The sequence below is a fragment of the Canis lupus genome, chromosome 10 (genome assembly GCF_011100685.1).
Source record: "Canis lupus familiaris isolate Mischka breed German Shepherd chromosome 10, alternate assembly UU_Cfam_GSD_1.0, whole genome shotgun sequence".
Classification (NCBI taxonomy): Eukaryota; Metazoa; Chordata; class Mammalia; order Carnivora; family Canidae; genus Canis; species Canis lupus.
The window spans coordinates 16,209,468-16,225,001 of NC_049231.1; the positions used below are offsets into that span (position 1 = coordinate 16,209,468).

Below are 15,534 nucleotides of genomic sequence, written 5' to 3' on the forward strand. Positions count from 1 at the left end.
ATTGTAATCTCCTAGATAATCACTAAATTTAACAATGAAGTGATTTTTAACTAAAGGTTAATAGAAGGAAAAATGGGGGGGAAATTTTTTTTAAATACTTGATTAATGAAGCCAGAGATGAAAGGAAAGAAACAAATGACAGGTGGAAAACTAAAAGCAATTTTTAGAGTATTTAAGAAAACGTAGCCTAGTGATTAAGATGTGTTCTGGATACTTGTTTCAATCTCATCTCCTTCGTTACTTGTAACCTTTGGAAAAGTCAAGGGACTGCTCTAGTAACCTCTCCATCTGCTTGACTTAAATATTAGTACTTGGTCGTGGCGTTTTTGTGAACAATAAATGAACTCACTGACATAAAACGTGGACATAGATCTTGTCACCAGGTCAGAAGAGGTCACCAAGAGGACCAGCTGGGTCCGGGCAGACATATGCCCCTCACACTCTCTCATCTTTGGAACAGGCTTCGGCACATTTTTAGCCTCTTCTTTGAAAATGCAAGGACTTTAGAATATTTTAAATCTATTTATCAAGATTTAAACAAAATTGTTGTCATGTACCACATACAGAGAGGTACGTAACATGTAGACACACCTATATGTGTACTATACATAATACAGTAAATGGCCACAGTTATGTATACATAATGTACATATGTACATATATGTAACATTTATTAAACTCTACAAAATATCATTATTCCATACAGTCACTATTCATTTACATATTTCTATATGCCCACTTACTTCTGTCCATTGCTCTACTTCACTCCTGTATTTCAAAGTTGCCCTAGGATCTTTTTACCTTCTTCCTGCATCATAATCTTTACTATTTCCTACAGAGCATTGGCTGATGACAGATGTTCCCAACTTAGATTTGTCTGTTGAATGTCTTTATTATCATTCTGGAGGATTTTTTTTATTGGACATAGAGTTTTAGTTTGGCACTTAAATCATTTCATTACTTTGAATATCATTCCGTTATATCTTGACTTCTAATTGCTCTTGAAAAATTAGATGCCATGCTTGTTCTATTTTCCTGCTGCTTTGAAGACTTTATATGTGTATATTTTAGCAGTTATACCCTGATGAATCTAGATAAGTCTTTTTTATTTATAACTCATCATTCTTTGTGTTAGAAGGGCTTCTTGAACTTGTATGTTGATGTCTTTCACTAATTTTAGAGTTTTGTAGCTATTAGGTCTTGAAATATTGGTTTGTTCTATTCTGTTATTTATTTTCTTTCATCAGCACAATTCCACTTATGCTAGATCTTCTCAGTGTATTTCCTATGTCTTTTATATTGCTTTCTATACTTTTTACTATGTTGGTGCATTACAGACAGTTTCTTCTGACCTATCATCACAGTAATTTCCTTAAAATATATTTTTAAATCCATACATTAAGTACTTAATTTTGCTTATTATATTATTTTCTTTAAATTTGTATTTTGTTGGGGAGCTGACGTGTCCCAGTCAGTTAAGCATCTGACTTTGGCTCAGGTCATGATCTCAGGGTCCTGGGATCAAGCCCTGCATCAGGCTCCCCTCTCAGTAGGGAGTCTTCTTGTCCTTCTACTACTCCCCCGGCATGTGCTCTCTCTCCCTCAAATAAGTAAATTTTTTAAAATCTTTAATAAAAAAATTAAAAATGAATTTGAATTTTGTTTTTCTTTTCACAGTTTCAAGTTCTCTGTCAAAGTTTTAATTTCTTTCTGTTTAATTCCTTGAATGGGCTCACCATAGTTATTTTAAAGTCTGTGTTAATGCCATTACCTCTTTTTCTTATTGGTGTATTTCTATATTCTATTGTTCCTCTTGGTTTTAAGTCATGGTGATTGCCTCCCATTTTTTACTAAAATCATATACACAAGCATCATATATGAAATGTTATGGAAATAACTTGAGGCCTAGGATGACATTAACTTCCCCTAGAGAGGAAGTACTTTTGCTAGCTTCTCTGTTAGTACTCTCTGATCTTTTCCTAAGGTTACTTAAAAAATATGGACTGGAAGGCAGCCCGGGTGGCTCAGCAGTTTAGCACCACCTTCAGTCCAGGGCCTGATCCTGGAGACCCGGGATCCAGTCCCACGTCCAGCTCCCTGCGTGGACCCTGCTTCTCCCTCTGCCTCTCTCTCTCTCTCTCTCTCTCTCTCTGTCTCTCATGAATAAATAAAAAAAATATCTTTTAAAAAAATATGGACTGGCTGTTCTAACTTGAAAACTTACAAAGAAGTTCGACTATTTTATTTAGTTCATTTTGCAAAAACCAAAAACAATTTTAAAAACCCTGATATTTTAGGATACTCTTAATTTCATCCATTTAACAATTTATTATTCTTAAATAAGTTATTGTTAGATCCGTGGAGCCAGGAAAGCTAATAATCATAGATCACTTAGATCCCTTTATAGGAATTAAAATGACTTGATGCTGGGCTTAGGTTTCTTGATGGACTTTTCTAATTTTGGTTCAACCTCATTCTAGGATGTAGACTTTCAAATTCTAACCTAAAGGTGGGAAATTTGCCAATGCTATTCCCTCTATTAAATTCTGACACCATTTTTTTCCTACAGTCCTGTAGGACTATTTACAGCTCTGTTCAGGGCACGTGGGTAGCTCAGTCAGTTAAGCATCTGCCTTTGGCACAGGTCAGGATCCCACGGTCCTAGGGGAGTCTGCTTCTCCTTCTCCCTCTGCCCTTCTCCCTTGCTTCTGCTCTCTCACTCACTCAACTCCTCTCAAATAAACAAAATTTTATTTTTTTTTTTTTTTTTTTTTTTTTTTTAAAGATTTTATTTATTTATTCATAGACACAGAGAGAGAGAGGCAGAGACACAGACAGAGGGAGAAGCAGGCTCCATGCAGGGAGCCCGATGCGGGACTTGATCCCGGGTCTCCAGGATCACACCCCAGGCTGCAAGCGGCACCAAACCGCTGCGCCACCAGGGCTGCCCTAAACAAAATTTTAAAATCTAAAAAAATCATTTAAAAAAAAAAGAAATAAAGCTCTGTTCAGCTCTCACCCTCTGCGATCTCTCAGAATTGGCAGATGTCCCTGCACTGTGACCTGTTGTCCAAATGTCAGGATCACTTCTCTCAGTTTATTCCTGAATCTCTGTTTCATTACTCTTCACTACCTTGATAATTTCCTGTTTCTTCTAGCAATTTTGTCCCCTTTTCTAGATGATCTAGGTGTTCTGTATTTCTTTACCTGTCATTAACCAGAATCACTTCTCTATGACCTTTTTCTAGAGGTTACTCAACAGAAGTATGAGTTGCTTGTTCTGATTTAGTACTTACGTATGACAAAGAACTGCTCCACAATTTTATATAATTCATTTTCGCAAAGAACTTAACATTTCAGGATACCTTTTATTCACCTACTCAATAGTCATTTGTTGAGGATTTACTTGGCATAAGCACATGTACACAGAGCAGATCATAATGAAAAGACACAAAAGTTTCCTACCTTTTAGCATTTACTTTCTCATTGGTATAAGAAATAAACATAAATATTACAATTTCAGGTTATAAGAAGTGGTATCGAGGGAATAAACAACAAGTTGTTATAGAAATGGAAATGGTAAGCTGAAACTTAAAGAATCAGAAAGCGTTCCCTGTGCAGAGCGTGAGGTAGTTATTAGTAGGAGTGGAAATTTGAGAGGAACACAGAGTCAGGATCACGCAGAACCTTGTGGATTGTAGTAACAACTCGTTTTTGTTCTACAACTGTTTTTCATAAAATACGAGATGAGTTCTGGTGCTGGACTACAACTAAGTTAACTGCCATCACACTTCGACCCAGTGACGCAAACAAAGCTCTCAGGCTACCAAACTGGTAAGAGGACCTGGACTACCAAGATAGTTGGTGACTAGATTGTTTCTACTGACGATTTACCCCATAAAATGTTGTGGGAGCAATGTGGGAAATTGCTACTCTCAAATTAATGATGACCCAGAAGGAGAAATTGGTTAGTGAAGAGGAAGTGACAAGAGGCTTGGAGACAGGAAGCCATGAAAGTAACAGCAAAAGAAAATTCTGGGCACATTCAGCCAACTTCCATTACATTTTGGAAGTTGAGAATACTGTATTAAAGCAGGGCTGAGTGTGAGGTCTCCCTCACGGTGGCACACGAGGACGGGCAGGCGGTCTCCCAGGGCCCCGAGGACCAGCCCCAGCAGCGGTGGGGAGTGTCAGCCCTCTCCCACCTTGGCCGTGTCACCACTGACATGCATGGAGACCTCTCATCCAACTTCCGTGGTCTGAGTTCGTGTGACCCCAGGACGCATGCACCTGTCTGCCACCTTCCGGAGGTCACAGGTCGATGCTATGGAAGACAGGCCATGACCCCATGCCCTCCGGTGTCCCCAGCAGCTTGCTCCTGGAGGCTCTTCCTTCCTCACGCCCATGGGAACGTGTGCACCCTGAGAGATGGTGGGGCTGACGCTCCCCGAGACCCCTAATCCTGCCTCCTAACCTTTACTTTTACATCGGCCTATGAAATCTGGTTGCTTAAGACTGTTTATCTCACCTCACGCTCGTTCAGTGCAGACTTTCTGACATGGCCCCACGTCTTTTCTTGCCATACTTCTACAATTCTAGGAGATTTCAGTGTGCACATAAATTAAAAAAAAAAAAAAATTACGTCCTGATTCTGAACTCCTCAGAGGCCGCCCGCCTCGCCGTCTGCTCCCGAGCACTGCCCGCCCCGAGACTGCTCCAGCCTCCGTGTCCTGCGTGGCAGACATCGTGGGCCAGTTCTCAGTCCTCTGCTGACTCGCACCACCCTGCCCCCGCGGGGCCCACGAACCACCTGCGGCCCGTCTTGGAACTCACCGTCCTTCCCACTACGAGGCCTTCCTCCCGACGCCATCAGCAGCAGCACCTGCCGGCCCGGCCCCACAGTGGGAAGCCCGGCTGACCCGCGCCCGCCGTGGCCGCCATGGCCTTCGTGGTGTCCGTCGCCGTGTCCATGGTGGTGTCCATCGTGGTGTCCGTCGGCGTGTCTGCCGCGGCCCTGAAGGCCCCTCACCTGTCCTGTGCGGCCCTGCGGCTGCCCGCAACCCCGCCGCCCCGGCTCCCCTCTCGCCATCCGCCGACCTAAGCCTCTGCTTCATACCCGACCCCGAGACGGGTTCTCCCCGCAAACCCCGCATCCCTCCTCCCTGGGTGGCTCATCCACATTGACCCACACGGACAGAAGCTTGTTTCTACCGCGCCCCCGGGGGCTCCATGGCAGAGCGTTGCCTGAAGCCCAGCGCGTGACCCCGGGTCCCGGCATCGAGGCCCGCGGCGGGCTCCCGGCGTAGGGCCTGCGTCTCGGCCTCTCTCTGCGTCTCTCAGGAAATCAACACATAAAATCTTAAATTTAAAAAACATAAATAAATAAATAAAATAAAAGAGCCCATGTCCTCGACCCTCAGCTTTCCCAGAGCAGGAGGACTTAAGGGGCTCGCCTGCACCGCGCTTGGGCCTCCGGCGGACGACGAGCCGAGCCAAGGCCGCCGGCTGCTCGCTGAGGAGACCAGTCGCCAGCCGCACGCTTCCGGCCGAGCTTCCGGTCCCTGCCGAGTTTCCGGTTCCGGCCGAGCGTCGGGCTCGCCGAGGCCCACTCTTCCTTGCGTTTCGGAAACGGGAAGCGCGACAGCTTCGTGTAAAAGTAGGAGCGAGGCGGAGGCGGCGGCGGGTCCCCCGTTTCCCAGCGGCGGATTTCTCCCCCAAAACCGCGCGTCCCTTCAGGGTCTGTCAGAACGGCGCCCCGACGCGGGCGCGGCCGGATCACCTCAGGGCCCCGCAGGGGCGCATCCCAGGCCCGAACTCGCACCCAGCGGCGAGGATGAAGGTTCCCGCGCCGGCCGCCTGGGTGATGCTGGCGTTGCTGACCCCGACGTCCTTCCGTCTTCACCACCCGGCCCGCGCCCCCAGGGCAACCCCTGGAGCCCGGCTCTTGCCCTTGGGGGCGGCCCCCGTTCCGTCCCACACCGCCCGCCTGGTCGCGCCCGCCACGCAGCCCTGACCCTTCGCCGGCGACGTGCGACTCGGGGCCCGCCGGGTCAGCGGGGTCTGTGCTCGGGCCGCGCCGGGCGGCTCGGGGATGCGACCTCGGGGCTGCGACCTCGGGGCTGCGACGTCAGGGCTGCATCGTGGGGCTGCGACCTCGGGGCTGTGACCTGCAGGCTGCGACCTCGGGGCTGCGACCTGAGGGCAGTGACCTCGGGGCTGTGACCTCCGGGCTGCAACCTCGGGGCTGTGACGTCAGGGCTGCAACGTGGGGCTGTGACCCCCGGGCTGTGACCTCATGGCGTCCGCGGAAACCTTCCCCCGGCCCACTCGTGTCCACTCCCTGCCCCGAAAATAAGTAAATGGATCTTGAACGGCGTAAGACACAAACGGGCGAGGAAAACACTGGACGTGGATTTTCATGACTCCAGTAATTCTTGGAACAAGCTCACACTTTAACAAATGTCAGTTCTTCCTGCACCGATCATAAATGTGATAGCACAGAAAGGGAAAATATGGACACAGAAGACATTGGATTTGGTCCCGGCCCAGATGTACCCGGAGACCGAGGGGATACATCTCTGGTTACACCAGGCAACAATTATGTGCTGAGTGTTTACGCGCCAGACGCACAGCCTGGGACTGAACCGCTCATGAGAGCGGAGCAACGTCGATCGCAAGGCCTTCTGCCCGCTGGCGGCGCAGTGACTCGAGGAGGGACACGGCGCTCCCACGATGGCGCGTGAAGCCTGCAGTGTGCTTTGCACTGTTCATGACCTTCGGAAGTGCAACAGTGCTCCTGAACGACACGGAGGTCCACGGGGAGGCCGCGGTGGGAGAGGCCTCGGGTCATCTCCACCCTTGTCCTGGGCCTGCCCCGCCTGGGGCCGCTCCGTGAGGCTGCACCCCTATGGCACCGTCCCCCCACCCCCATCCTGGGGCCTCACGCTGACGGCTCCCACCCCCTTCTCCCCCTGCCCCAGTACTGGGGCCTCACCCCGATGGCACCCCACCACACACTCCACCCCCATCCTGGGGCCGCTCCCAGACGGCTGCACCGACTGCACCCCCGCCCCTCCCCTCACTCGGTGGCACAGGCACAGACACACCTCAGGCACACCCCCCCTCCAGCACCGTGGTTTATGGGGCGCCCATCACTTCGCCTCCTTAGCAGCTGCTAACTTCTTCAGCTGCACCTCCTGGGACCCATGAGGCTTCGTGAGAACAGAAAGCGTGTTTCATTCTACTCGACCCTCGGGGCCTCAGAAAACTGCTTTCTCCTCCGTCTCAGTAGAAACTCTCAAAAGTTCCCTTTTCCACTTCGGGTGACCTACACCTGTTAGGATCCACCTCAACTCCCTCACACAGGCACACACCCCTCAAGGGTGTGAGGTTCACACTGGCGCCTCCGCTTCCAACCCTGGGAAGGTCAAAATAAAAGCAGGCCTGCCCTTTTGGAATGAGGCCAGAGGGATCATGGATTCTCTTCTGGTTCTTACAGCAATAGGACCAAACATAAATGATCATCTCTACAGATTATCTTGCCTTATTTATTAGAGTCCTTGGGGAAACAGAATGAATGAATTTTTTTCAACAAGAAAATTATAGGATATTTCATCTAAGATGGTGATAAATAAAACGATTGCCGGAACTGATACAATATCATGAGTAACTGTTGCAAGAGGGTAAAATAAATGTCCTGCAGAGCTCTGACTTTATATGACAGTTCAACTTCACTTATCTTTAATTAAGTATAATTTTTGGATTCTGTGTAGCACTCATTCCATCACATCACTTCCTTCCACCCAACTGAGATCATGCAGACTTCTTGTGCCTCCTTCCTTTAATGTCTCTAAAGAATCTTATAAGCTGTGGGCCATGTTTACTAAATCTCCTGAGTATTTGACAAAACATTTTTAATATCCTTGCTTTATTCAAATCCTAATTAAGGATTTGCTATACTCACCATATTTATATTAAAAATAACCCCAAAACTTAGCAGCCTAAAGCAACCATTTTACTTTGCTCACAAAGTTATGGGTCAATTAACCTCAATTAACCTGAAATTTAAAAAAAATTATATATATATGTGTGTGTGTGTGTGTGTGTGTGTGTGTGTATAAAAGCGCAACTGGGTGGTTCCCACGTGGAGTCCGTCATGTGAATATGGTGAGATGTTAGCTGGGGCTGGAATCACTCAAGATGACTGCCCCACGCGGCCGACAGCCACACCCAGCTGTCCGCCCAGAGCTCACCTGGCGTTGCCCAGGGCACCCCGCGCAGCCCCCGGGTCTGGCAGTCTCACAGGCTCTGCCTTCTCAGTCACGGCTCAAGTCTTGCCACAAGCAGTGAGGACAGTGTGGCTTGTTCTTGCCTAGTCTGAGAAGCCACAGGCCATTGCTGCAGCCACAAGGTGTCGTTATAATCCAGGCACTAGTGTCACCTGGAGAAGACACACACCCTGCCCCTTGATGGGAGGTCAAGTTTGCCAGGTGAAAGTAAGTACCTTACGAGATGACACACTGCTCCGGTCACCCTTGGGAAACACAATTTCTTATGGACTCGAGGCAACGGACAGTCTTAGTATACACACTGAAGGTGCTAGGAACACGGCCTTACATCTCGGGTCCGAAAGTAGTCTTCCACCTGGATCCTCTTCCCATTAATTCCATTAACACCAAATTTTCTTACTGATCGCTCTTGCAACCTGTCACCTTGCTACATGCTTTGAAGGGAAAGACCTGGTAGCTCTAATATAAGAACTTGATTTTCCTGCATGGGCTCTGATGAAGGAAGAGAACTGACCTCTCTCTAAAAGAATGGTTCTTGGGGCACCTGGGTGGCTCCGTCAGCAAAGTGTCTGCCTTCGGTTTGGGTCACAGTCCTCGGGCCCTGAGACTGAGCCCCGCGTTGGGCTCCCAGCTCGGTGGGGAGTCTGCTTCTCCCTCTGCCGCTCGCTCTCTCTCTCAAATAAATAAATAAAATCTTTAAAAATAAATAAAGGAATGGTTCTTACGATTGCCATTTGGGATTAATCAGGGTTCTCCTATACGAATCTCCTAAATGACTAGATAAGTTTGCTACTTTCTGAGGCGACAGTGATTTCCTTGAATTGCAGTCACCTGTTCCACACTGGCTTTCTCATCATCTGAAATTCCCAGGAACCTCAACATACAGTTGTAAAGGTAAGACTCTTTTCATTTATATCTAAACTTACTCAGCCATAGCTCAGAAATCTCATCCTAACTTGATGAAAAGAATACTCAACACACAACAGAGACCATGATTGTTTTCTCCTTGCATAAAATTAGTCACCAGATAGGTATTTTTTTATTCAAATCTTTCCAAATAACTGCCTTGCTTAGATATCCAAAAGCTACACAAATAAGCTTACACAGGTTACTGATGAAATCTGAAAATGTGTATCCACTAATATATGTTTATAACTATATGATCAAACCTCTAAAATTTTTACTGTTTCAGCTTTTTTTACAGAACGCTTGAAATGCCATCTCAATAATACCTTAACAAATCCTGTGATTTTGGAAGGATGAATTATTACTGCCTCCCTGAGATGACTCATCCAGTGTCTCCTTTATACCTGTTACAACAGTTGTGAACTAGGGGTGTGAACTGTGGGGAGGGAGGTGAGCTTTTACGAGGTTGGTTGGGCGAAGAGTTTGAACTTCTCTTAAAGGTATGGGATGCCAAGACAGGACTGAGATCATGGAAGGGCATTCTAGAAAGATCATTCTAGTAGCAATGTGTAGGATGGGTTAAAGCAGGATGGGGGCAGAGCTGATGCGGGGAGAGTACACCCAAAAGCTGGTAAGCGCTTGGGCGAAGGAACAGGCATTGAGAACAGTGAAGGGATGGATTCAGAAGTAAGAAACCAAAGGCCCTGAGACAAAGTGAATATACAGAGTATGAGAAAAATCCAGACTATCTGAGAGCCTTGGAAATTGCATGGAATATGCTGCACAGTAAATACAGCTGACCCTTGAGCAATGTGGGTTTGATCTGTGCAGGTCCATCTACACTGGAAATCTTTTTTTTTTTTTATAAACACAGTACTGAAAATGATTTTAATAACATTCTCTTTCCTCTAGCTTACTTTAAGAATGTATGTAACAGTATGTAACATAGAAAATACGTGTTAGTCGGCTATGTTATTGGTAAGGGTTCTGGTCAACAGTAAGCTATATTATCTATATTATGCTCTAGTTGCTCCATCATTAAAATGTATATTTTAAAATGTATATTCTTTCTTAATTAAAATGTAGCTCAAAATTCCTAAACAGTATCCCTTCTAATAACATGTGAGTTTTCAAAAAAACAATAATGTTTCAAAACATTATTTTATAAGAATTGAGACACTAGGGGATCCCTGGGTGGCTCAGCGGTTTGACGCCTGCCTTTGGCCCAGGGCGCGATCCTGGAGTCCCGGGATCGAGTCCCATGTCGGGCTCCCTGCATGGAGCCTGCTTGCAATTCTATTCCACAAATAAAGAACTTTTAAAGATCTAGACAATGATGAAATATACTTAACTACAAAATTCATGTAACATCAATAAAACAATTTCATATTTAATATTTTAAAGTTAATCAAGATATTTTAGACTCTTGAAGAGTGTTATGCATAGAATTTCAAAAGTCCGGTGTTTTTTTTCAAAAGTCAATTATTATATTGTGGTTGTTTGAAAATGTAACTACATAATTAAATGCTCTTCTATTAAACTGAATACTAAATAATACATTTTATTATACCAAAATCAAAGAATGCAGACAATAAGGCAAATGCAGAATAATTTATTGTGCCACCAATTATAATTTAATAAAATACACAAATAACATATTGAATATGTATTTTCTAACTCTACATTGAAATAGCAGCATAAAATAATAAGAAATTAACTATTCCTAAACTCCTAAATAGAGAACTTTTTGCAAACACATATGAATATTTATATTAAGAGGATGGAGGCTTATTAAGAGTATGCTGTGACATCAACATGCTAACTCCCAGAAGAATCTTCCCTTTTTTCACAGTATGACAGCCTATACATTTTCTGATTATATTCACAAGAAAATAGGACCTAACAACATAAGAACAGATTTGTTATGAATAAATAAAAACTTATCAATGAAAAATAGTACATACCTATCGAGCACCCACAGAATTAAGTCATTTCAATATGAGTACAATTTGTAAGCTTTAAAATGACTATCACTGGATAATTTTTTCCAAGAAAAAGAATGTGATCCAAAAATGGTATTACAGATTTATTTCTGCCAAAATGTCTTCCAGCATATTGTTTTAATTACTATATCCTAATTGGAAAAAAAAAAACTCCAAGCAATAAAGAATTTAGCTAGCAAAAATAGCACTACAGTGTTCGTAACATGTTCTTTCTGATACTTTAATAGTGAGTTTTAGTATCTCCTCAAATCTTGAAAAAGTACTACTTTGAATTTATTGTGTTCACACATATCCTATATCTGATGTTCCTAATGGTATTGATGAATAAAATTATATGCCAAAGTCACATTCTACAAAGTATATATTTTCATTTTTTTAACAATTTCTTTTGCTCAACGCCATTCCTTTCTAATTTATGTTATCTTAATATATAACATTTAAAATTATGAACTTGGAAACAACTCTGGAAAGTTATCTCTTTTCTTCATATTTCCAAGGAGAAGTGAGGAGAAGTGAAGAATTTAGAAAGGAATGATTACATCTAACCACTAAATAATATCTATTTAGAAGGAAATGTTTTAGTTACTTAGTATAACAAAAAGAGATGTTTAGAATAATGTATGTTCATTTTAGGAAACAAACCTTTTACATTTTATTAAGAATTACTAAATTATTCCTTAGTCCATCCATGTGATAAAGCACTTTTTGAGATCTCTATTTAAAAATGTAAGAAAAAAATAAAAATTAAAATTAAAATGTAAGAAAATATTTCCCCTCTCATTTCATATCATTTCTAGCTAAACAGTAATTCTGTGTAGGTAATAAGAACTGCAGTTAAAAATAGAATAAAAGAACAAACAGAGCTGATCACTTGAAAAATTACATTGTGCTCTATTGGACAAACAACAGCACATGATTTAGGAGAATCTACAAGACAAGTCAGTGTCTAAGTAGCATTTTAGGTGTAAGCCTCCATCATTCTAAATATTTATATTACAGAAAACATCTACACTGCATGGAAAATTGCTCTTGCATGTCCTTTAACTCCTCTAACATTTTCATGTGTTTGAAACAAGCTGAACTATTGTAAGTCTTACAGGTTTGGGGCCCAATTCCAGTTCATTAAATTGAGAATGGTGGCGATCCTATTTTGGGGGAATGGGTAGCAAAAAAACAATGGACAAGTGACTTGCTTACTTTATAGAAGCTTTCATATAGTTTAATACAGATGTAACTTTCCTACAAAGGCTAATTTTAAAAATGACCTTTAAAATATATTCAAGATAAATAATAAATCCTCAAGATAGAGCTTTACAAACTTAGACAGGAAGCACTCAGACATGCACCTGCAAATACACATTCCCCCTTCTTCATCTCTCTCTGATTTCTCTTTCCAGACTCAACCTTTTTGAGAAAAACAAAAAACAAACAAATGAAAAAAGAAGTCCTAGAAAAACATATTCCAGGGTTTGACCTTATTTTACATTCAATTCATCTCTCCTTTAAAATGCTTAGTGCTGAAGACACACTCATTTTGAAAAAACTAAATCCCCCACGGAGTACGTACAATATTAACAAAATCTTCATCATTTACTATCCCTATACTTAGACCTTCATAGTAATCCTCAAATTCACCATAGGACACTTCATCAGACTTGCTGCAGGCACCTTTTAATGTTTCTAGGAAAGATAATTTTATTTCTTCCTCTGTGGAATGGCCTGTAAGATAGTACCGACTGTGAAACAATCTCCTTAAAATACCAGTAAAATGACTGATGACAATAAAGAAATACTAAATCACCTTATGGAATCTTTTCAACCATTTCAAATCTTATGTCAAACTATCCTCTAATTTATTTAAACATTTTCTTGCATTAATCAGAATTTAATGGTGATGACTTTTACACACATTTGAGGCATCTTTTAAGCTTCTGACCAGATGTGTCCTATACATATAAGCAAAACAACAGTCACTACTGTAGATATTCTTATATTTCTTAATGTTTAAGAGGACTCGGCTTTATTCCCATTAGAAATGAGGAAAGAAGAAAACAAATAATTTCAAATATTTATAGGCTATTAACGCAGTAATGTAATGTGTGAAAAAACATCCCTATCTACATTCAGGCATTACTTATTTTATGGATCAGTTACTCATAACTGCAGCTAGAAAATATTACTGTGAACAGGATTCAGAGGCCTATGAAAATCTTTGCCAGAAGAATTGTCACTGGATTAAATCGTTCTATTTTAATCTGTAACATTAAGTAGGCTATTTTTACTAGGTTATACTAAATATGATTAATTTCATTCTATAAGATGCTACTGAGAGTCACATATGTAAAAAATAATTATAATTCTTCAGTTCATTATTTAAAGAGAGAACATGACTACTAAGCAAACTAAGTCAGAGAAAGACAAACACCCTATGACTTCATTCATTATGTGGAATTTAAGAAACAAAACAGATGAATGTAGGGGAAGGAAAAGAAAAGTAAAATAAGATGAAAACAGAGAGGGAGGCAACCCATAAGAGACTCAAAATGAGGGTTTCTTGGAGGGAAGTGGGGGGTGACTGGGTGACCAGCTGAAGGAGCCACGTGATGGCACCTTGGATGTTGTACGCAACTCAGGAGTCAGTGATCTGTCCTGAAACTAATGTTATATGTTAACTAACTTCAATTTCAATAAGTAAGTAAATAAATAATAAATGAAATCTAAGAAAACCATTCCTTTGACAATGATTCCTAACCCTGCGTATCCCTGAGATGATGGACGCTGCAGTCTCCATCCACGGATTGGGACTGAAAACCACTCCTAAAAAGAATACAGAGTTTAACTTAGGAGAAGCAGGTCGATTTTAGTAAATCAGGAAAAATATATTAAACCTGGAAATTTTAGCATCATGGTGCTTCGTTAAAAAGCTTTTGTTGATAAAAATAAATAAATAAATAAACAAACAAACAAACCTGGGAATGTTTATATCCCTAGAATTTCCCTCTCACAGCTGCTTAAATTTAAATACTATAAAGTTATAAAAAAAAGAAAGAGGGAACATAAAATATCTGATTCAGTCTTTTAATTCATTTGATTTTTTTTTAAGATTTTTATTTGACAGAGAGAGAGAGCGTGCACAAGCAGGGCGAGGGAGAGAAGCAGGGGAGCTGGAGCCTGATGTGGGTCCCTCCCAGGACCCCAGGATAGTGACTCAACCGAAAGCAGATGCCTAACTGACTGAGTCATCCAGGGGCCCCCTCATTTGATTTTTTTTTTAATTCAGAAAGAGAACAATAAGCTATTTAGGTAGCTTGGATTATATTTGATCAGTTAAAGGAAAGGAACAATCTTGGGTGCGACCCTCCTCACACAGATCTACTCCCAGGATCCTAGCACAGAACAGGAAAAGACTCTCATTAAGGTTTTGTTAAAAGGAATTAAAAGATGAAAGGAAGCTACAGAATATGATAGATGATACTCAAAGAAAGTAGAGACACATATATAAAGGCAAAAGAGGGTAAGAAAAATTTAAATGACCCTCTAAATCATTTTGAAGTCATGTTGCATTTTGAAATAACAAACTTAAATTGGGAATACCACCCTAATAGTCTAATGGGATGGGCAAAAACAGGATAAGAGTTGGATCTTTTCCAAAAACCAGAGGTTCTCTCCTGGACTTAGATAATAACTCATTGTACGGGGATCCCTGGGGGCTCAGCGGGTGAGCACCTGCCTTCGGCCAAGGCGTGACCCTAGGGTCCCGGGATTGAGTCCCGCATCGGGCTCCCTGTGTGGGGCCTGCTTCTCCCTCTGCCTGTGTCTCTGCCTCTCTCTCTGTGTCTCTCATGAATAAATAAAATCTTTAATAAAAAAGAACTCATTGTAAAGTGCCTTTCAAACTAAAAAACGCTTCAGACAACAAGATGTTTGCTGTCTTTTAAAACATGCATGCAAAAATAGAGAATAAGTGATGATTCTGTTTATTAAAAAAAGACTGAATAAACAAGGACTGACTACTTACGTTCTGCAGAAATAGTAATATAGAACAATAGAGTAGATTTGTTATTGAGTGTTAGTCAAGGATTAAAATTAATCAAGATCTGATCTATATAAAAATATAGACCTGTTGGCAGAAGAGATCTCCTCCTCTCCTTACCATCCATACTTTTGAACAAATGAGTTTTAACACTATTTTTGTAATGAAAACATTTTTAATTTAAATTTGTGTTTCAAATGCTCAAGAATTTTAGACCTCCTCTGTATCCCCACCCAAGAAATACGTATCTTTTACCATTTGTAATTAACCTTTCTTTCTCTCCTCTTAGATACCATGAAGTGTT

The 15,534-nt window shown here is 42.1% G+C and overlaps 1 protein-coding gene across 24 annotated transcripts in view; it reads right to left on the reverse strand.

The window, feature by feature from the left end:
- Positions 1 to 12,386: 12,386 nt before the first annotated feature.
- The window catches only part of CAPS2 (calcyphosine 2), an 82,995-nt gene continuing 79,847 nt past the window's right edge, over positions 12,387 to 15,534 (reverse strand). For 21 of the 24 annotated variants that reach the window (XM_038550037.1, XM_038550036.1, XM_038550045.1 and 18 more), the window contains one exon: positions 12,387 to 12,916. In XM_038550037.1, the coding sequence (XP_038405965.1) occupies positions 12,741 to 12,916 (176 nt within the window). In that variant the 3' untranslated portion in view covers positions 12,387 to 12,740. Of the gene's footprint in view, positions 14,015 to 15,534 lie in introns of all 24 variants that reach the window. The other 3 variants (XM_038550052.1, XM_038550055.1, XM_038550049.1) reach the window with 2 other exon arrangements.